At 52.6% G+C, this 21,880-nt stretch overlaps 1 protein-coding gene across 1 annotated transcript; it reads left to right on the top strand.

Annotated features, from left to right (window-relative positions):
* Positions 1–15,584: 15,584 nt before the first annotated feature.
* RPS19BP1 (ribosomal protein S19 binding protein 1) lies at positions 15,585–19,283 on the top strand. The gene is made up of 4 exons (XM_061418594.1): positions 15,585–15,763; positions 15,917–16,045; positions 18,351–18,448; positions 18,828–19,283. Exons 1-4 carry the CDS (start codon positions 15,712–15,714, stop codon positions 18,960–18,962), a joined length of 414 nt encoding a protein of 137 aa, XP_061274578.1. The 5' UTR covers positions 15,585–15,711; the 3' UTR covers positions 18,963–19,283.
* Positions 19,284–21,880: the final 2,597 nt, after the last annotated feature.

The following is a 21,880-nucleotide window of genomic DNA, read 5'->3' as shown; positions in this document are numbered from 1 at the left end:
TGTGCTGGGTCTTCGTTGCTGTTCGGGCTTTTCTCCAGTTGTGGAGAGTGGGAGCTACTCTCTAGTTGTGGTGTGCGGGCTTCTCACTGCGGTGGCCTCCTGTTATGGAACACGGGCTCTAGGGTGCAGGGGCTTCCGTAGCCGCAGCACACAGGCTCAGTAGTTGCTGCTCCTAGACTCTAGAGCACAGGCTCAGCAGCTGTGGTGCACGAGGTTAGTTGCTCCACAGCATGTGGGATCATCCCAGGTCAGGGATCCAACCACTGTCTTCTGCATTGGCAGGTGTATTCTTCACCATTGAGCTACCAGGAAAGCCCTCAACTCGCTCAGTCTTAAGCCTGCAGAATCACTTCCTATAGATGGCAGGCTGTGTCGCTGTCCGTGGTGCTGAACCTCTCAATGCCTCTCTTCAGCCTGGACAGTGTCCATTCCCACCCACACCCCTCCTAGCAGTTCAGCAGGGTTGGGGGAGGAGAGTGGCAGGAAGGAAGCGGGAGACAGAGACAGAGGACAGGGATTGTAAGAGAGGTGACTCCAGCCAAAGATTTTCAAGGAGAGCAATTTCTCCTTTGACATCGTTTTCAAAGAACCACAGTGACCAAGCACACCACAGCGAAGATGGCTGACAAGTCGAGAAACCAGAGCAGAGAGAGATGTCTGCTGATCTGGGTGAGTGTTGACATGCACAAACGAATCCAGGCCGGAGGGCGGAAACCGGGCGGGCTGAGAGTAACATCCTCAGCAGACTTGAACCAAAACGCTTTTAGTGTTCCTGTGTTTTTCTTACCCATCTTGATGAAAAGGTTGTGAGTTTTCACACTGCCATGGAACAAACAGAGCCTTGACTTCCATTTCCCAGGGTACGTGGCTGTTTCATGTACTCCTGACAGCTCCATCACATTTCTGACAGTTTCGAAAATTTTTGTTTTCCTCTGGGAATGTAGCAGAGTGCTAGCCCTCCCTTTCTCCATCACACACCAGGCTCTGGAGCCTTGTTCCCTTGCACACACCTGCCCCCCAGTGCTCCAGTTACACTCGCCTCCTCCCTCTGCTGTCTCCTGCCTCTGAGGTCTTTACACATGCTGTGACCCTCTCCCACCCCCAACCCGGAGAGCCTTCCCTCCCCCTCTTCTCCTTCTAGGCCCAGCTTCTCTGTCTCCTCCTCTGGACATTGCAGGGCAGGAAATACCACACTCAGTATCCCCGGTAGCCAGCAGAGAACCTGTCATATCCATTTCCTGGGTTTCCCTTCCTTTTAGATGAGTGAGCTGAGTCAAAGAAATGCTTAACTAAATGCCCTAGGATTGAGGAGGAGGGGTGCAAATTGACTCCTCTAGAAGGAGAGTGTTGCGGGCGTTCGAAGGAAGAGGTCTCCCAAGTTCTTAGATGGAAATTTACTGCCTACAGCAACCTGAAAAGCAGTTTAACAGAATCCTCCCTCCCTGCTTTGTGTCATTTTGCAGATGAGAAAACTGCGGCTGAGAGAGGAAGGGCCTTGGTGCAGGGCTGGCCAGGAAGACAGTGGGCAGCCTGAAGCTGCCCGAGACTGAGGGGAGGTCCTTCTGAGTGGGAGCAGGTGGGAAGGGAGCTGGCTCTGTCTCCCAGGTCTCTGGGCCCCAGCCTGGCCACACACATGCCCCCAGGAGAGAATCTAACAGCCTCTGCAGGAAAAATGGCCCTGCCCCCTCTCCACCATCACCCCACCTGCCAGAGAATCCCAGCCTTCAAATAATGAAGGATTCCTAATTTAATTACATCTTTAATTCATTCAGGTCTCTGAGGAGCTTTGAGTTGGAGTTGGAGTCTGAGGGGATGCTCAATAGTTCCCAAGATGCGGGGAGGATTTCCTTCCCTGTTTCAGGGAGAGGAGAAAGAGAGGCCATGGTCCCCTTTTCCTCTGGGACTGTGTGTGCCCCCCCACTTTCCCTGCAGGGAATCCCTCCATCAGACTTGGGGGTAAGCAGGGTGCTAGCAGAGGGTAAGGAGGCAGCTGGTGGAGGAAGCAAGGCGTACTGGGAAAATCCCCATATTTTAAAAGACACGGTGGACTTCCCCGGTGGTCCAATGGTTAAGAATCTGCCTGCCAGTGCAGGGGTCACAGGTTCAATCCCTGGTCCAGGAAGGTTCGACATGCCACAGGGCAACTAAGCTCACACACCAAAACTAGAGAGTGGCCCCCCTCTCGCCGCAACTAAAGAAAACCCTCGAGCAGCAAAGAAGACCCGGTGCAGCCAGAAAGAAAGAAAAAGTAAGCTCAGGGCTTCCCTAGAGGCTCAGTGGTAAAGAATCCACCTGCCAATGCAGGAGACATGGGTTGGATTCCTGATCCAGGAAGATCCCACATGTCACGGTGCAACTAAAACCATGGGCCACAACTACTGAGCTTGTACTCCAGAGCCTGGGAGCCCTAAAGCCTGCACTCCAAAACAAGAGAAGCCACCGCAATGAGAAGCCCACACGCCACAATTAGAAAGCAGCCCCGGCTTGCCGCAACCAGAGAAAAGCCTGTGCAGCAGTGAAGACCCAGACAGCCAAAAATAAATACAGAAAATTTTTTTAATCTGCTTTTAAGAAAATGAATAAGTAAGCTCACTATTTTAAAGAAATAAAAGCCACAGAGCTCACACGCATAGCAGGAAGTTGGTTGTGGACTGCCTGCTTTGTGCTGGGGCATTTTAATCACTGTGATCATTTCTTGAGGGTCTTCTCTTGTCAGGCACTGCATCCGATTTAACCTTTACCTCCCAACATTACCATCTGTGTTTTGCAAAAGAGGAAACCGAGGCTTCGAGGAGAGGAGATGACTCGCCCAAGACCACCAGGTAGGTAAGAAACATAACCAGGACTCAGAGGTGTTCTTTCTGGCTAGAAGCCCCAGCTCAATGTCCTACCTCCACAGGGATCTCCAACACCCACTCACACATTTCTGACAAGGAATCCCAGGGGATATCTAATCCAAGGATGCTGACACTCCAGGAATGAACCTCTTGGAAATGTTTGGGAAATCTTGTGCCCATGTGCAAATTTCATCAACTCATAATAATAGCAAACATGTATACAGTCTCTATTGTGAGTTAGGCGCTGTTCTAAGCACTTTCACATAGGACCTCATTTAACCTTCACATCAGCCCTGTGAGGTAGGTGCTCGGATTATCACCCCCATTTTACAGGTGAGGAGACTGAGGCACTGAGAGACATGTAACCTGGCTGAAGTTCACACACCTGGAAAGTAAGGCTTATAATCCTGACTCTAAAGGTCAGGAAACAGGCTCAGAAGGAGGCATCTCCCAGAGACACACAGGAAACGACCTGACTTAAACTCACACCCAGGTCTGACCTCCCAGTCTCATGCTCTCCACTGCATCGAGTAGGTAGGAACCTCTGTTTCCGCATTCACCAAATAGACTAGGTGTGAGGCCCAGAGTTTAACTGGGAAAGCACTCTACAAATGGATAGGCACCAAAAAACTTAACAGCTAGGTTCCTAAGGCGCTTAGAATGTGTTCATTTAATCCTTATGACAACTTACAGGGTTGACATTATCATTAAGCAGTTTATGATGGAGCCACCAAAGCACAGAGAGTTTAAGTAATTTGCCTAAGACACAGCAGATAGATGGTGGGGCTAAGATTTAAACCCAGACATCTGACTCCAGAGTCATGCTCTTAACCATCATGTTCTGCTCCCTCCACCTGGGAGCATGAAGGAAAGGGAAGGGAAGGGAGCCAGCAACCAGGCCTGGGAGGACACAGGAGGAGGTCATCTGACAGAGAAGAGAGGAAGGCAGAGGCAGAAGAAGGGACAATTCTGGGACCAGACTGGGGTGGAGGCACAGCCTAGCGCCCCATCCCCAGGACCAAGGGGTCTTGTGAGCCTGTCGGTGTAGAAGCCTAAGCCATGGGTCCTCAGGCACAAAAGGTCTGTATGGGGGGAGAGGGTGTGTTCCCAACCCTGGGGCCAGCAGAGGAGGCAACAGCCACCCTAAAGGCCACAGCTGGACAGGCAAAAGCTGCCCACTCCCCAGGCAGGCCTGCCAGCAACTCCCATCCCAAGCAAGCATCTGCAGGCACAAGCCTCGGGACAGATGAGAAGTCATCTCTAGGGCCCGATGACCCTGGGGGCACATTCCTGGGGGTGGAGAGAAGGCAGACTCTGAGGTGATTTAGAAAGTTGAATGGACAGGACGGGTGACTCCTCTCAGGTGGGGTAAAGGACAAGGGGAGACTGGCACCCCAGTTTCTGGCTGGAGTGAGACAGAGGAGAGGAGAAGCAGGTTTGGGTGAGGAGAGCAAGCTCCCTTAGGGACAGGTTGAGGCTGAGAGGCCCGTGCAACACACAAGAGCAGAGGACACGCCAGGAGCCCATGGAGAATGAGTCTGGGCCCTAAAGAGAGGCCGGAGTTCACACAGAAGCCACACAGCCTGAGACGGCTTGGCCAAGGACCAGTGGACTCACCAGCCTCCTTTGATCCGTTTCTCAGGAGAGGAGTTGAGGGGAACTACCAGGACCCTCTGGGGACAAAGCATTGATGCTTTTGAACTGCGGTGCTGGAGAAGACTCTTGAGAGTCCCTTGGCAAGGAGACCAAACCAGTAAATCCTAAAGGAAATCAACTCTGACTGTTCATTGGAAGGACTGATGCTGACCTGAAGCTCCAATACTTTGGCCACCTGATGTGAAGAGTCGACTCATTGGAAAAGACCCTGATGCTGGGAAAGACGAGGGCAGGAAGAGAAGGGAACGACAGATGAGGCAGTTGGATGGTATCCCTGACTCAATGGACATGAGTTTGAGCAAATCCTAAGAGATGGTGAAGGACAGGGAGGCCTGATGTGCTGCAGTCCACGGGGTCGCAAAGAGTCAGACACAACTGAGCGACTGAACAAGAACAACTGGGGACATGTCCTGCCAGTGTCCACCAAGTCAGAACCCCCACAAGGGGCGATCACCCAGGACGCCCTCCCAGACTGAAGCAACAAGTGACACTGTCCTCAGGCTGGGCTTTGCCCCGCTTCCCGGCAATTCCAGACTCAGGACCTCCAGCACGGATGCTGCAGACAGTGCAGGCGCCAGGGGCTGACCCAGGTCTGAAGGCCATCCTGCCAGGAAACAGGCTGCCTGCTGAGGAGTGGGCTCCCCGTGACAGGTTACAGCCGTACAACGAACGGATGCTCCCTCCTCCCGACCAAGCCTTCCCCCGGCCCGTTCTCCCCAACCCCGTCTCCCTGTCCTTGAGTCTGTGGACACCATCTGCACCCCGCCTGCCCCTCTACCGTCCGGCATCCACACTCACTCTGCTCCCCTCCCTCACTTCTGCCCCAAAGCTCACTCATAAGGAAACCTCAGACAGTCCCTGGCACACAGTAGCTGCTCAGTACATATTTTTTACCTAACAAATGGCTTGACACTCATTCATTCATTCAACAAATATCTGCCAGGCACCATTCGAGGGTCTGTGGCTGCTGCCAAGAAGATATAAAGAGTTTCCCAAACAAGCAAAACCTCACAAGAAATGTTAAAGGGATTCCTTTAAAAGGAAAAAGAGGAAAAGGCCATAAGTAGGAATACAAAATTATGAAAGAAAAAAATCTCACGATAAAGGCAAATAAGTAGAAAAGGCAGTGGAGCAACCACTTACAGAGCTAATATGAAGGTCAAAAGATAAAAGCAGAAAATCTACAATGAGTTAGTGAGTGTGAGTGAGTTTGAAGTCGCTCAGTCGTGTCCAACTCTTTGCGTTCCCATGGACTGTAGCCCACCAGGCTCCTCTGTCCATAGAATTTTTCAGGCAAGAGTACTGGAATGGGTTGCCATTTCCTTCTCCAGGGGATCTTCCTGACCCAGGGATTGAACCTGGGTCTCCCGCATTGCAGGCAGACAGTTTGCCATCTGAGCCACCATGGAAGCACCATGATGAGTTAAAGGATACACAAAATTGAAGACGTAAAATATTACATCAAAAACACACCTCACTCTGTAGTAGGGGGATAATAAAAATGTAGCACTTTTAGAATGCACTCAAACTTAAGCAACCATCAACTTAGACCGCTATGTACGTAGGTTGTTATATAAAACCTCATGGTAAACACAAACCAAAAATCCATGACACAAAGATAAACAGAAAGGAAGATGAACATAACACTAAAGAAAGTCATCGAATCATAAGGAAAGAGAGCAAGAAGGAGCAGAGAACAAGAAAAACAACCACAGACAATTAACAAAATGGCAATAAGTGCATTCCTATTACATTTAATAATTAATTTAAGCGTAAATGGACTGAAGGTTTCAATCAAAAGACACAGAAGGAAAAAAGGCTATATAGAAGCCCTGTGGGCCTCACATCACGTTTGAGAAGACGGACAACAAATAAGAATAAGAAGTGGAATAAAATATCTGGTGGTCAGACAGTAGTTAGTGCTGTGGAGTGAACACGGGCGGGGGTGGGGGGCAGGGGCAGCAGGAGGTGTGTGATGGTCATTTGAAGATCGAAGGGTGGATCACCTGTGGATCCATTACTGCCCCACCCCACCTCAAGGCTTTACACTCTCCTGAATCCTCACAACTCTAGAAGGTAGTGTCATTTTTTTTTCATTTTGCAGATGAGGAAACTGGCTGGTTCTTGTGCTGCAGTGGGAGGGGTGAGGGGTGCCTTAGAAAAATCCCAAGCTGAAAAACCCTTCCAGGCATGGGCAGTCCCACTGGGCTCCCCACCTCCACCCCCAAGGGCCTCATGCTTGGTTAAAGGCTCTGCTCTCAGCTCACCGTCTCCATTTTGAACAAGGGGCGCCACACTTATTTTGCACAGGGATCCACAAATAGCTAGTCCTGCCCTCAGGGAACAAGGACTCTGACAGATGCTCCCTCCTTCCCTTCCCCACTTCCTCAGGCCTGCCAGCCCTAATCACACCAAGTCAAAGGACACTGTCACCGTCTTCCCCACCAGGCTCCTTGATGGTGGTGGGGTCAGAGCAATTCTTCTCTGTGTCTCCAAAGCCCAGCATTGGGCTAGCAAAAGCAGACCCCTGGGGAGTGTTGGCTGGGTCGGACCAGTGGGGTTGGGATGGAATAAACTGACCCTTCCTGGGGGTCCTTGGTGGAGTCATTGTTACTCAGTTGCTAAGTCGTGTCTGACTCTTTTCGACCCCATGGACTGCAGCACAATAGGCTTCCCTGTCCTTCACCATCTCCCAGAGCCAGAGTTTGCCCAAACTCATGTCCATCAAGTTGGTGATGCCATCCAACCATCTCATCCTCCATCGTCCCCTTCTCCTGCCGACAATCTTTCCCAGCATCAGGGTCTTTTCCAATGAGTCAGCTCTTCACATCAGGTGGCCAAAGTATTGGAGCTTCAGCTTCAGCATCAGTCCTTCCCATGAATATTCAGAGTTGATGGTTTGATCTCCACGCAGTCCAAGGGACTCTCAAGAGTCTTCTCCAGCACTGCAATTCGAAACCATCCATTCTTTGGCGCTCAGCCTCCTTGGGGGAATTTTTGGCCCAAATTTCTAACTCTGTGTCCTCCTGGGAGATCCTGGGATTCCCCTCTGACCACATCCTGATTCCTGGTCCCAGGGTCCTGACTGGGAGGCAGCCTCTCAAGATACACCCAGTTCGGGGCTCTGGGGTCCAGAGAAGCCCCCATCACTGGCCCTGCCCCAATCACCCGTGCCCTCAGCTCCACCTGTGTGCGGTGAAGAGCTTCAGACATTCCACACCTTCTCTTTCCACAGGTTGGCTGGAGCCTCTTCTGGGCTGCCAGCAAGGACATGCAGGAGTGGGATGACCCTGCCCCAGCCTCTGACCCTGGTTCCTCACTAAGCCTCCCTGTCAGCCATCTCAGGACCCTGGGGTGTCCTCCTCTGAGCTTGAGGAAGCCCCAGAGACCTGGTTGAGGTCTCAGCACACCCACAGGCCTCAAGCCCCAGCTCCAGGCCTCTCAGTCCTCTGCATGCATGAAGCCTGAGCCTTCAGGGACAGGAGTTTCACCACTGAGCAGACACAGGATCCTGAAACCGTGACAAAGCCTGCTCCTTCTCATTCTGCCTTTGTGCATAGACGATATAGGTCATCCTGGAGCCCCGGCCTGACCTCTTGGGGGCTCCTGGGGACGCTCAGGAGAGGAACTGGGAGGTGTATTAGTCAGGATGTGGTAGGCTATGCTATGGTAACAAACTGATCCTGAATCTCAGAGTTACAAAAAACTGTAACAATAGTTTATTTCCTATGAGTGTCACAGCTCTACTGGACTGTCCTCTGCCATCCATAGTATATTGTACCAAGGTCGTGGTAGCAAGGAACATGAGCTGGAAGGACTTCCCTGGGGGTCCAGTGGTTAAGACTCCGAGCTTCCAATGCAGGGGGCGCAGGTTCGACCCCTGATTAAGGAATTGAGATCCCACATGCCATGCAGTGCAGCCAAAAAAAGGAAAAAAGAAAGAAAATGAGCTGGAGATTGCAAGGGGTGCTTTCAAGAGCCAGGCCAGGCCCAGAGTTGTGTCATTTCCTCCACCAACACACCATCAGCCAGAACTCATTTTCTGACCCCACCCAGCGATCAAGGTTGGTGAGCTGCTGTAAACTCCAGCACTGAGCCGTCAGGATGGGTAAGGGGGTTGATGCACACTTCCTGGCCTCTCCTGAGAACTGACCCCCACCTTGTTCAATATCTGGCCCCTCCGAGACCAGACCCTCGAGCCCCACCCTTGTTCTTGTAGGGATGTGATCTTAACCACTTAGCATTAAGAACACAAAATCAATCATCAGACACATTTTATAGCCACTGTTCCCTGCCCCCACTCCCTGTCTCCCGCTTCCAGCACTTAAAATAAGGCCACAGTCACCCACAGGTTCAGAGGCTGAAAGGTCTGCACAGAACAGCCCATGCTCATTCTTTCTCTCTCTGCCATCATGATTTATTTATCAAAACATGTATACTCTCAGCTATTTCTAAAGAGGGTTTCTCAGGAAGCAAAATAAAAAGATTAGAAATCATTTAGGGAAAAAGAGTGAGCTAGATAGATTAGAAAGCTGAAATGGACACAGTACAGCTGAATAATATGGTAACATAATAATGTAATCAGTTACATTTATTACTGTATTACAGTAATAATGCCATCCAATCTGAGCTTCCTAGTAACAGAGGCAAAAAGGGATACAGCTTCTTTCATGTAATCATCCCTTCTGGCTTCTTTCACCAGCTGTCTTTTCCCTTCTCTTTATCCTCCCTGTTTTCAGATTCACTTGGGGTACAAAGATCCCGCCACCATTTTTTAGGCATCCACATCTCCCTTGCAAGAAAGGAACAGCATAAAGTCAAAGGGCTGCAGTATTCGTGTAAGAGTGGCTCCAACGGAGGACCTGAGCATACACAGGACTTGACGGTCACTCATGCCATTATTTTGGCTCTTGGTTTAGGGATGCAGCAGAAGCTAGAATTCCTCGGTTCGTCACGGGGAGGGGTCCAGACCACGGCTTCATCGGGTACCCTGGAACTGCATCCGGAGAGCAGACCCTGCTCTGATGTCCTGTACATTTAATCACTGAATCCCCAGGGCGATCCTACAAAAGAGGCCTATAGTGTTATCCCCAGTTCACAGATGGAGAAACTGAGGCCAAGGAGGGAAATGACTTCATCAAGGTTACCCAGCTCCCTTCCCCTAAAGACCCAGCCTTGGGGCCGGAGACCCCCAGGTGGTGCATGAGAGGGAAGAAGAGCAGTTCCAAGCAAACTGAAAGTTCAGGAGATGGAGACCGGCTCCCCTCTCCCCCATCCCTCAGATTCCAGTTTCCATGACAACAGGTCCTCCTTCCTGGGTGTTTGTGGAAATTTGCATTTTAATGGAGATGTAATTAGAATTAAAAAGCTGAGGCTGGAAGGGATGAGACCCTTCCTGGCCACTTGGAACCTGAACCATCCTCTATTCCCCACCCTTCGCCCGTCCCCCAGCCCTATCCTGACACTTTGCAGCCAGGTTCCTAGTGTCTGTCCCCACTGCCCAGATGGGCAGCCTGAAGCCTGGAGCAGAGAAGGGACTTATTCAAAATCTCACAGTGAGGACAGGTCCCCAGAGTCTGCATTGCCTAAGGACCCCCCCCATCTGACAAGAGGAAGGGGTGCTGGCTTGATGAGGGCCCCTTGGGTCCTCCCCTGACTCTTCCAAGCTCACTTTTCCTCTCCCTGTAATCTCACAACATCTCAATGACGCTGGGGACCCGGCAGGTCTCTGGGGCCGGGGCGGGGGGTGAGAACCCTCCCATCTCACCCCAGAGGGAACTGAGGCTCAAGCAACTTAGTGTCTTTGGCCGGTCAGGGCTAAGTCCATAAAAAGATCCCAGCTTTGGGACCTGCTTGGCAGTCCAGTGGTTAAGACTTCACCTTCCAGTGAGGGGGTTGGGTTTGATCTCTGATCGGGGAGCTACCCTCCTACTTGCCTCCTGGCCCAAAACCCAAAACATAAAAACAGAAGCAGTATTGTAACAAATTCAATAGAGACTTTAAAAATGATCCCCATCAAAAAAAAAAAAAAAAAAAGATCTCATCTTTGACCCCCACCCAGAGTCACTATCTGACCCCAGAGCTCCATGGAGAATTTCTAGCAGGGTGACAAAGGCTGCATTTGAACACAAGCCTGCTGACTCCAGGCTCTTGAACAGCACTCTCCCCGTGTGATCATAAGAGCATGGAGGTCCAGCAGCTACACAGACACACAGATCACACTCACGGACGTGGACAGAGGTCCCAGGGCACACTGCTGATCCTTCATTTTCAAACACATTGTGCTTAAACTCTGTACCCTATGTGCTATTCCAAGTATTAACACTTTGCGCTCAATCCCCACAGCCACCCCAGAAGGCAGGGACCATTATTATAATGAACACACAGATGAGGAAACCAAGGCACAGAGAGGTTATGTGACTTGCCCAAGGTCACACAGCTAGTGAATGAAGAAGCCCGAATCCGAACGTACACAGCCTGGCTCCAGAACCCATGTTCCCCTCCAGACCTCAGGACCCTGGAGCCAGGAGCTCTGGGCGCCGCCCCCCGCCCCCAACCCTCAGCCCTGGGAGGAGGGCCAGACAATATTTCTCAAAGCCCAATTGACAGAGGAGGAAACAGCCCTACACAAGGAAGGCAGCCTACTTTGGGGCACGCGGCTGTGTGAGCCCAGAGCCTCTGCACCAGCCGCAGCCCTGCCCACCTCCCAACCCCTCCCTCGGCCCACAGGGCCTTCCCCTACCCATGGGGGCTGCGGACGAGTGACTGCCTGGTGACAGCCTGGTCAGGAGGAGATGAGACAGGAGACACGAGCATCACCTTTCAGAAAAGAAAGCTCCAGAGACCCTGAGAGGGAGGCGATGAGACCAGAGGCCGAAAAGAGCCCATTCCCCATCCATTTAGAACCCGACAGAGCAGAAATGGATTTTCTCTTGAACGCTCTTGTGAACACACTTCAAAGCCACTGATGGCAGGAGCAGGAGGTGAGAGGGAAGGAGGCAGAGAGGCCAGGCGGCAGAGGGAAGGGAGAGGGCCGGGCACACGGGGCTCGGAGACGCACAATCACCAGTCGGAAAAGGCAATTGGAAATTCCATTTGGGTTTTCAGTTTGAAGATGGAGAGAGGCTGGGGGCTTGGGGTGGGGGTGAGGGGACAGTGCAGTGACTGAGAAAGAGACAGAGAGGACTCAGGGATAGGGAGAAAAGGAGAGGAGAGAGACATGGAGAGACAGAGTCAGAGATAAAGGTGAGGAGATAAAGAGACACACAAAGAGGGGGAGGCAAAAGCAAGTCACCAGATCCCAGGTGCTCCCCAACACACAAGTCAGAACGGCCACACAGGGACTTGCCCAGTGGCACAGTGGCCAACCCCTCCTCCCAGTGCAGGGGCCCGGGTTTCACCCCTGGACAGGGAACTGGATCCCACACCTAGTTCCTGGACAGTGGAAACCAGATCTGCTGCAACTGAAGATCCTACAGGCCACATCTAAGACTCAGCACAGCCAAATAATTTTTTTAAAAAAAGAAAGAAATTTCAAAATGGCCTCATACACACTCACATGTGCTCTTGATCAGGACTCAGAGTTGTGGGTCCTAGTCCTCCCCCTGCTCTTGAAATACCCTGTGACTCTGCAGAAGACCCTACCTCCCTCTGAGCCTTGAGGTTCCCCGCCCCCAGGCCCGGTGAGGTTACGTTGGCTCCAGAAAGGCCAAGAAGGAGACCAGGATGGGGCATGTGGGCAACAGGGGCTAGGGAGGCGGCCACCTCACCTGGATGCTTCTTCTGTGCGGCTAAGGGCCCGGGCCAAGCAGGCACAGAGGGGCACCCAGAGAAGGGTGGGGGCAGGCTGGTAAAGAATCTGCCTGCAATGCAGGAGACCCCAGTTCGATTCCTGGGTTGGGAAGATTCGCTGGAGAAGAGATAGGCTATCCACTGCAGTATTCTTGGGCTTCCTTAGTGGCTCAGCTGGTAAAGAATCTGCCTGCAATGCAAGAGACCCGGGTTCAGTCTCTGGGTAGGGAAGATCCCCTGGAGAAGGGAAAGGCTATCCCCTCCAGTATTCTGGCCTGGAGAAGTCCATGGACTATACAGTCCATTGGGGTCACAAAGGGTCGGACACGACTGAGCAACTTTCACTTCACTTCAGGCAGGAACCCAGCGCTTCCACCAACAGATGAAGAAACAGGCTGAGAGCAGGAAAGCATCAGGAAGTCAGGCAGCCAGGACAGAAACCCACCTGTGAGACCTCAGGACCCCCCTCTCCCCAGGGGCAGGAGTGAGCAGGAGGGAGCTGCCCTCTTGGAGCTGGACCAGGACAGGCCTGGCCCTTCTAAGGTGCCCAATTGCAGGCACCTAGTTCTTGATCAGAGTGGGGCAGACCTGGCTGTAAAATTCACCAGGAACCCTCGTGGGGTACTTTCCTCCCCAGTTTCTAGTCGGGTAATACAAACTTTATCAGTATTAACTTACTGGCTCCTCACTTTATCAGGGAGCTAAGCCCCATTTAACAGATGAGGAAACTGAGGCACTGTCTGTTAAGGGACTGGGTGAATGCCCCATTGTCGTTTGCACACCTTTGCATAAGAAAGCCTTATCGCCCCACTGGGCAGTCCAACCTGGTGGCTCTACCTCAGCTTCCCCACCCAGTCTTGGAAGGCCACGGGGAAGGGACAGCAGGAAGCCAGGGCCATGCAGGGCTGACCACAAAGAGCCAGCCGACTCCGAGGGATGTGCCCACTCCACGCCGGCACCCTAGCCTGGACAGTGGCAAACCAGATTGCAGGGCCGCGCGATGGGAGAAAGTGGTCCTGCGGCGCCACCTAGTGGCCGGAGTGGCCGCTTGTCCCCTCCAGAAGCCGGCGGAAATGCTACAGGAATCCAACTGGTTGTTTGGGACATCGGGATACAAAAAAATCCCTCCACGACGACGACCATGTGCTGACCATCCCACGTAGGGAGGAGAAATGGGTTACAGTCAGGCTTTGTCCTTTGCCCTCCTGAAAGGCAGACTCACTCATCCCACGCTGAGTGGACCTGGACATCTCTGCCTTCCTCTTTCTGATTTACACGTTTACAGAACACTTACATTATGCCAGACTCTGTTCCAGGCGCTTGATGTAACAGTGAATAAAGGAAGATGCCTTTCTTTATAGAGTTTACACTGAGGAATGGGTGGGGAAACATTCATTAAACACTGCATGAATGTATCAGTTAAGTTCAGTCGCTCAGTGGTGTCTGACTTTGCGACCTCATGGATCGCAGCACGTCAGGCTTCCCTGTTCATCACCAACTCCGGAAACTTACTCAAACTTATGTCCAACGAGTCAGTGATGCCATTCAACCACCTCATCCTCTGTCGTTCCCTTCTCCTCCCACCTTCAATCTTTCCCAGCATCAGGGTCTTTTCCAATGAGTCAGTTCTTCGCATCAGGTGGCCAAACTGATGTTGAGTTTCAGCTTCAGTATCAGTCCTTCCAATGAATATATAATAACAGAAATAAGAAAATCTGGTCATTTCAGAAGCAGGAAAAAAGAGCCTGTCTGACAACATCACTGGAATGCTGGGACCACCCCCCCACCAAGCCCTCAGGGCAAATCTGTGGCCCTGATGCCAATGAAACCACCCAGCCCTCTGCTCCTCCAGGGCCACACCTGTCCCAAGGGACATGCCCCCACTACAGGGTCCTCCTGCCCCGGACACTCCCCTCCCACACTGTCAGCTCTTCTCCAGAGGCCTCCTGACCCACACCACATCTTGGGTGGTTTGCACAGGCCAGCAATGCATAAATGCTCTGGCCCCATGGTCTTTATTCCCAGCTCTGACACCACCTGTGTGACCCTCTGGGCCATTTGTAAAATGAGGGAAACAGTGGTTTCTACTTCAGAGTGAGGGGGATGGTATAAGTGAGCCAACAAATGTAAAACACTGAAAACAGCACCTCGAGGTAGTGTTTGTTATTAATGTTTGTTTAGGTGTTTCTCTCCCTTCTGGACAAGCTGGTGGAGGTTAGTAAGGTTCATTCACATAGGAGCAACTGAGTCCCCTCCATGTCCTACACTCTACAGTGTCTAGTACACAAAAGGCCCTCAGAACATGTTTGTCCTGCGAATTCATTCTCCACTCATTTATTGAGTGCCTTCTGCATGCCAGGTACTGGGCTAGGAGCACAGGAGCAGTGAACAAGACAGGGATCCTCCCCGCAGCAAGAAGAGCACTAATTTCTAAGCCAGGATTTCTCAAACTATCAATATTTTATCTAAGAAACTCTTTGCAACCCCATTGGCTGCAGCCTGCCAGGGTCCTCTGTCCATGGGATCTTCCAAGACAAGAATACTGGAGTGGAACGCTATTTCCTCCTGCAAGGGATTTTCCTGACTCTGGGATCGAACCCGTGGCTCCTGTGTCTCCTGCACTGGCAGGCAGATTCTTTACCACTGAGAGGTAAAGAGGTGGCCCCGGATCCTCTTCCTTCTTAAAAAACTTCAGAATCCCTAAGAGCTTCTGCATACATAACTATCTAATGAGGGTTACCATGTTAGAAATTAAAAGATACATTTTAAAATATTAATTTAAAATAACAGTATCAAACTCACATATTAACGTAACTGACGTATTTTAATGAAAATGGTTGTATTTTCCAAAACCAAACAAAATAGTTCAAAAAATACTATTAAAAACTATTTAGAAAAAACTACTAAAACCCACTGATAGTGTTTTACGTTTTTCCAAATATCTTTAATATCTGGCTTAATGCAAGACAGCTGGATTCTCACGCCGAACTAAACGTTGCTCTAGTTGAAGTATATAAAAAAATATTTCCAAAAACATATTCTCCTTTTTCGTAAAAATTGAGAATACTAAATCCCCTCCCCTGCCTTGCCCACTACGTAGCGGCCTGACCGCAGCGGCTGTACCTACGAGGCTGAGCTACTGGTGGGCGGCTTCCGGGAGAAGGTGCCGCCTGTCTCGCAAAGGGTTGATTGGGTTGCGATTGGACGACAAATGCTTCCTTCGGCGCTTTGGCCCCGCCTCCAGATCCCGCCCCCTTTCCGCCGATTAGTAAACCTCACGCATGCGTTCTAAGGAAGGTGGGCACTTCCGTCCGCTCACTGTGGAACTTTTGCTTCTGGCTCAGGTTTCCGTCGAAACCACCACGGGAGCCAAGGCGGAAGTAGTTGAGACGTGTGGGCAGAACTGTGGGCAGAACTCAGGGCAGCTATGTCGGCTGCCTTGCTGCGGCGGGGCTTGGAGCTACTGGGGGCTCCTGAGGGTGAGGAGGCTCTGCCCGAGGACGTTCGGCCGGGCGGGAAGGTGGCAGGGGCTGGGGGCAGGAACCCCGAGGGCGCCCAACGATCCAAATCAGTCTTAGCCTCGGTGGGATGGGAACCCTGAGCGCCCTCCGACCCGAGTCCGTTCTTTACAGCCCCCGGCGCCGCTCCAGGACACACCAAACCGAGCCAGGCTTCGATGAAGCGGACCCGTAAGGCGAAGGCGACCCAGGCCCAGAAACTGCGGAACTCCGCCAAGGGAAAGGTGCCCAAGTCGGCGCTGGGTGAGCTTGGGAAGGGGCTGAACGCGCTGGTTCCGGGGTCGGTGCCTTGGAGGAACTGGCGCTGGAGTCAGGGCTTCAAATGTTCCCCAGGCGTTACTAGACTACCTGCCATGCTACGGCCGCGGAGCGGGGTCCTGGGAACACGGAGATGAACGAATCACATCGTCCCGACCCTCAAGGTCTACAGTCCTAGTGGGGAGAGAACACTGAGGAGTTTCAAAATCAGCGTTTTGAAACTGATTTTGGGTTTGGGTTGCGTCAGGTTGGATCTCTGTGATGAGGTTTGTGCTGTAAAACTAGGGTACTTTGAAAGGGACTTAGAAGAAAGACTTCTCTGAGGAAGCGACATTTAAGCACAGACCTGATGGAAATATAAGAATGAGCTGGGGGACGTATACTGTTATCATATGTGGAATCAGAAGTTTATTATTAATCTTTAAAATGTTGAAAGAAAGAAGTCTGGTCGAGGTGACATATAGTAAACGAGGGTCAGAGACTGAGTGTTGAGTACAAGTTAACACTGCGGGTGCTGTTCTCAGTCTCTGACAGATGTTTGCTCATTTGTTCCTCACAACCCTGTGAGGCCGGCGCTGTCATTACCCGCATTGCTCAGATGCAGAAACAGACCCCTGCCCAGATGGTACCGGTGGAAACCAGGCAGTGTGTCTCCAGAGCCCTGCTCCCACCTGTCCCTTCAAGTAGAAGGTGCTGTGGCCTGAGCAGCGGTGACAGTGCAGACATAACAAGAATCCTGCGGCTGGAAGCTGTGTTGATGGTGTCAGTGGTGGATTGGCTGTGAGGATGGAGGGAGCATCTTGAGGGATTTGGCACCACTTAATGAGATGTACAGACTTGAAGAGGGACAGGGTGGGCAGGATCGTGGGGTGTTTGGATGTTTTGACCTGTGGCAGGACTTGAGTTCCTAGTGTGTCTTCAAATCCCCAGTGTTAGTTTTGTGGTTGTCTGACTCTTTTGCAACCCCATGGGCTGTAGCCCACCAAGCTCCTGTGTCCATGAGATTTTTCAGTCAACAAAGTGGAGTGGGCTGCCATTTCCTCCTCTAGGGGATCTTCCCAAACCCAGGGATCGAACCCAGGTCTCCCACATTACAGGCAGATTCTTTACTGTCTTGAGCCACAGGAGAAGCCTCAATTCCCCAGGGCCTGGTGCAATCAATATAAAGGTGTTCAAGTATCTGTTAAAAGAACTATGAATCTCGGGGAGGTAAGACAACAGGAGCAAGTGTGAAAGCAGGGAAGTGAGCCTGGGTTGAGCCACAGTGATGCCAGGGTGGAGCGGGCACACCCTCCATCCCCACCCACCCCATCCCACCACCCTGCCATGGCACATGAGTGAGGGGACTCTCAGGGCCAACCTAAAGGACACCTCTGTGGCTGCCACCTTGGTCTGAGCTACACCATCTCTTGCCTGGATTATTACAAAAACTTGCTAATTGGTCTCCTTGATCCCCCTCCCCCAGTCATCTGGTTCTCACCACAGCAGCTGAAGTGATGCCGTAAAATCCTAAGTCAGACCTGTCTCTACCCTGCCTCTCACCCTCCAGGGGCTCCCATTGGCCTGGTGAGAGCCTGAGTTCTTTCCATGCCTCCATGCCTCCGTGCCTGCTGAGGGCCCCCCGTGATCTGCCCCCTCCAGCTTCCAACCCTCAGGTTCGCCCCTCCCTGTCCTTCAAGCACGTTAGTCACACTTCTGCCTCAGAGCCTTTGCATTGACTGTTCCCTCTATCCAGAATGCTCTTCCGCCCACAGTTTAATGCTCTCTTCCTCCAGTCTTTGCTCAGAATTTCTTTCAGTGAATTTCAGGTCTTCTCAGAGCCTCCTATTTTTTTAGAATTGCCACCTTCCCCCCATCCCCTGCATTCCTCCTTTCTGCTTGCCGTTCTCTTTTTCTCCATAAAACGTTCACCCTCTAAACTACTGCTTGCCTTGTTTACCGTCTCTCTTCCTTCAGAATGGAAGCTCCACGAGGGCAGGACTTTTGGGCTGTTCTGTTTCCGGCTCTGTGCTCTTGCACCTAGAACAGTGCCTGACACACAGTGAATGCCCAGGACGCACTTGTTGAATAAATCACTTGAGCAGCTGGAACCACGGGGGACTCTGAGTGGGATCTGTGTGGAGTGTGGTTTTGACATAAGAAGTCAGCCTGTTGCAGTGACGTGGGGAATGGACCATGGGGCCTTCGGCAGGGCTGGGGAGCAGGGGTGGAGTGGGGAGATGTCAGAAGGGACCCCAGAAGGCTTCCAGGGAGTGAATCTGGAATGATACCACCCTCCCTGCCTCCACAGCTGAGTTCCGGAAGAAAGAGCGTCGAGGTTACCTTGGAGTAAACCTGAGGTTTATGACCAGTGCAAGAAGCACAGTGGACGAATCCGTCACCCGGCAGGTTCGTCAGGGGGATGGGCTGTGGGAAGTGGGGGTGAAAGCTGAGGCTGTCCCGGGGATCCGTGGGAGTCTCAGCCCTGAGCCTAGGGTGGGGGGCAGGCCCCCCTCCAGGCTCCCGAGAGCTGGACACACTGCTGTGCAGTGAGGGGCCTCCTCAGAGGGCTGACAGCATAACAGAGGAGGTGGGAGCCTGGCCTCACTCCCCTGCTACCCCTCTGGGCCTCGGTTGGCTCCTCTGTGAATGGAAACGATGTGCCCTCCCCCTCCCCAGACGTGGTGAGGGCCGGGGGAGAGGGCGGCCCTTGGGCGGCTGCGCTAGGCTGTGGAGCTCCAGGTGGTGGAGTCACCACCCAGGGCTCCTGACCCCCACACGCCCCCAGATTATGCGCCAGAACCGGGGCCGCAAGGCCTGTGACCGGCCTGTGACCAAGACGAAGAAGAAGAAGAAGGCCGAGGGCACCGTGTTCACCGAGGAAGACTTCCAGAAGTTCCAGCGGGAATATTTCGGCAGCTAGGCTCCCAGGAGGGCACAGCCTCCTCTGATCTCTCAGCCCGGGGTGGGGAACCCCTGGGGGAGCTGGCGAGCTGGAAGCCCACAGGAGGACCTTCGCTCAGACTTGAGCTGACATTTCCAGGCTCAGGAGGTGCCACCTGCCTGCCAGGAAGAAACCTTTCTGATTGTTTTGTTTGCTTTAACCCAGGAAGGGCCTCTGAGCTATTTGCTGTGGAGAGGCCGGTCACTGGGCCCTTGGGGACCACACCTCTGATAGGAGGAGGGCCACTGGGTAGGCTTCGGGTTCTAATAAATGTGGCCCAGGGGCTGTGTACTGCTCTAACAGGGTGTTTCCCGTTGTCTCCCCTGGTACCAAGGAGCCTCCACCACCACCCTCCCACCCCTCCAGCTGCTGCTTAGGCTCCAGATGAGAAGTCCTTGGGCCCAGCCCCAGTGCAGGCGCCAGCGGAGAGCAGTTCACAGCCTCCATGAGCCTCCTCCCCCTGGCGGGCAGCCACGGCTGAGAAGGCAGCTCTTGAGGCAAAAATAGCACCCACAGCTGCTGGGGGCTCATTCCAGGGAAGCCAACACCAGGGTCTGAGGGAGGGATCACTGCTGCCTCAGGCCAGTGCCCAGGGCACGTGCACACGCAGTCGGGGGACAGATATCAAAGGCTACTTTTTTTTCCTCATACTTCTGTCACGAGGTGGGAACTAGCGAGGTGAGGGGGAAGGTGGAAGCTGGGCCGCATCTGGCGGCCGCAGGCAGTGCTGAGCGGCATGCCCAAGTGGGTGAGTGGTGCTGCCCAGTTTGGGCTTCAGTGTGGTATTGGTGACAAATCCTGGTAGCCCCAGGAGTTCCTTCTGAGGACAGGTTGGGGGCCTTGTGGAGAAAGGGCCCTGGAGGCCTTCAGGCTGCTAGTCTGGCTCTTGTAGGGCCCCCACCCACCCATGCCTAAAAAGCTCCTTGGGGCATGCATTGTCTGGTGAGAACTTCCGAAGGGCCCCGTGGCTAGGAAGAGTTGGCCCATCCCACCACGGCCTCTTTAGTGCAGGTGGTTTTACTCCTTACACACCCATCCTGGGATGGGGAGCACTTTCCCTGGTTATTAGCCAGCTTTCCATCCTCAGTGGGGATTCAGAGGACCACAGACCTGCCTGAGTCCAAGTTGGAATCCTTCCTGTCTGCAGGTGGCCACCATCTGAGTAGAAAGCTGGCCGGCCTTTCAGGAAGTCAAGGTGGGAAGAAAGGAGCTGAGACTCCACATCGGTATTGTGCCAATGTCCTCAGATGGGCTTGTCTAAGAAGGGAGAGGCTGGTGTGCCCTGAGCTCTCCACCGTCCTCCCCCCACAGAGCAAGGTGGTTGAGTGTGCTTCCTCTTTTAAGCAGCTTAGCAAGAAGCAGTTTCAGCTGCTCACTGCCTCTCACCAGGAGTTTGTTCTCTGAAGAACAGGCTGATCAGGCCTCCTTCCTAACAAAGATGCACATGACAGATCTGATGGGAAAGAAAGGCTCAGGAGCCAAGAAAGGGGACACTGGGTTACCATATTGAGACCAAGGCTAGAAAGACCAGTTCTCTGAGTGGCTGTGAAGCACCTGGAAGCATGTCTCTGGTGGTTTGGAGCAGCTGGCACATTTGCCTGGAGGAGACCCTAGGGTAACCAACAGAGCCCCAGCCCAGGCTTCCTGTGGCTTCCACATGGGGTGGACTGCTCCAGCCATCCACTGCCCTGAGCCTCCATGAGTGGAAGGGCTGACTGAGGCCCTAGCCAGACAGCCGCATGGGCACGTGTGGGTGGGAGGCTTACACATTTCCAGTGACTTCCTCTAGCACAGCTGGGGTAGGACCATCCTCTTGCGAGGTTTATTTGTTGGGGTTTCATCCCCACCTCCAAGGCTTTGCCTGCGCTCCTTTCTCAGGTGCCCTCCCCATTCTGTGTCTCCACAACTTTCCCTGTCCTTCTCCAAGTCACCAAGGCCACATACACCTTTGGTGTGCTGGAGGAAAATTCGCACCTAGGTCACCAATCAGCCCAGCCCTGGATTCAAACAGCTGGGCCTACCACTCTGAACACCCCGCTGTAGGACATGGGCACTGTATTCAGAACAGTGCCTGGTGCCACATTCCCATCACCCTTATGACACACACTCAGCTACACTGTCCTTCATGATAGTACACTCATCTTCCCTCCACAGGCCCCAAAGGACATAAGGGAAGAAACCTACCCAGGCTGGGATCATCTCAACAATCCCAAAGAAAATGTCTGCCATATCCTGCTTTAGGACATTACCAGCCAGGGTTGCAAGGGCAGCGCAGCCCGTGCCCTTCCATGCTGACTCTCCCCCGACCCATCCCCAATGCATAGCAGGCCTTCCAGCTGGCCTAGGTGCCAGAGGGGAGCCTCAAAACCAGCCAGCCTTTTGACCCCACTCACCCATTTCAGCCACCACTTTAGAGCCCACTTTCTCTAAACAGACCCTTATGGGAAGAAGCCTGTACAGAATTCAGATTAGTGCAGCCTCATGGGGTTTTATCTGGGTATTTAATGTTGGCACAAAAACAGGAGTGGCGTCCAGGCTCTTCCTACCACCAGCATCAAGTCTGATAGTTCTTGGTTTTCAGCGAAAACCCATCAACCTACTGAAGGGATGTAAACCACTCATTGTCTTAGGCCCAACCGCATCAGTCATCCTGGGGCTTCCCTGGTGGCCCAAAGGTTAAAACTCCTGCTCCTAATGCAGAGGGTCCAGGTTCCATCCCTACTCAAGGATAAAACCTAGCACAGCAGTTATTTAAAAATCTTCACCTATGGCCCAGCCGGTCAGGAAATTAAAAAATCTCACCGTGCATTTGAATACTGACAGCCAATCCCACAGCAATTGAGACTTGGGATTCATCAGGACTCTTACCAGAGGCAACAGACCAGACTGTGCAGTAG

The sequence above is a fragment of the Bos javanicus genome, chromosome 5 (assembly GCF_032452875.1).
Source record: "Bos javanicus breed banteng chromosome 5, ARS-OSU_banteng_1.0, whole genome shotgun sequence".
Taxonomy (NCBI): Eukaryota; Metazoa; Chordata; class Mammalia; order Artiodactyla; family Bovidae; genus Bos; species Bos javanicus.
Note: the sequence above shows the minus strand (reverse complement) of the source record. Positions and strands in the feature narration are given on the sequence as shown.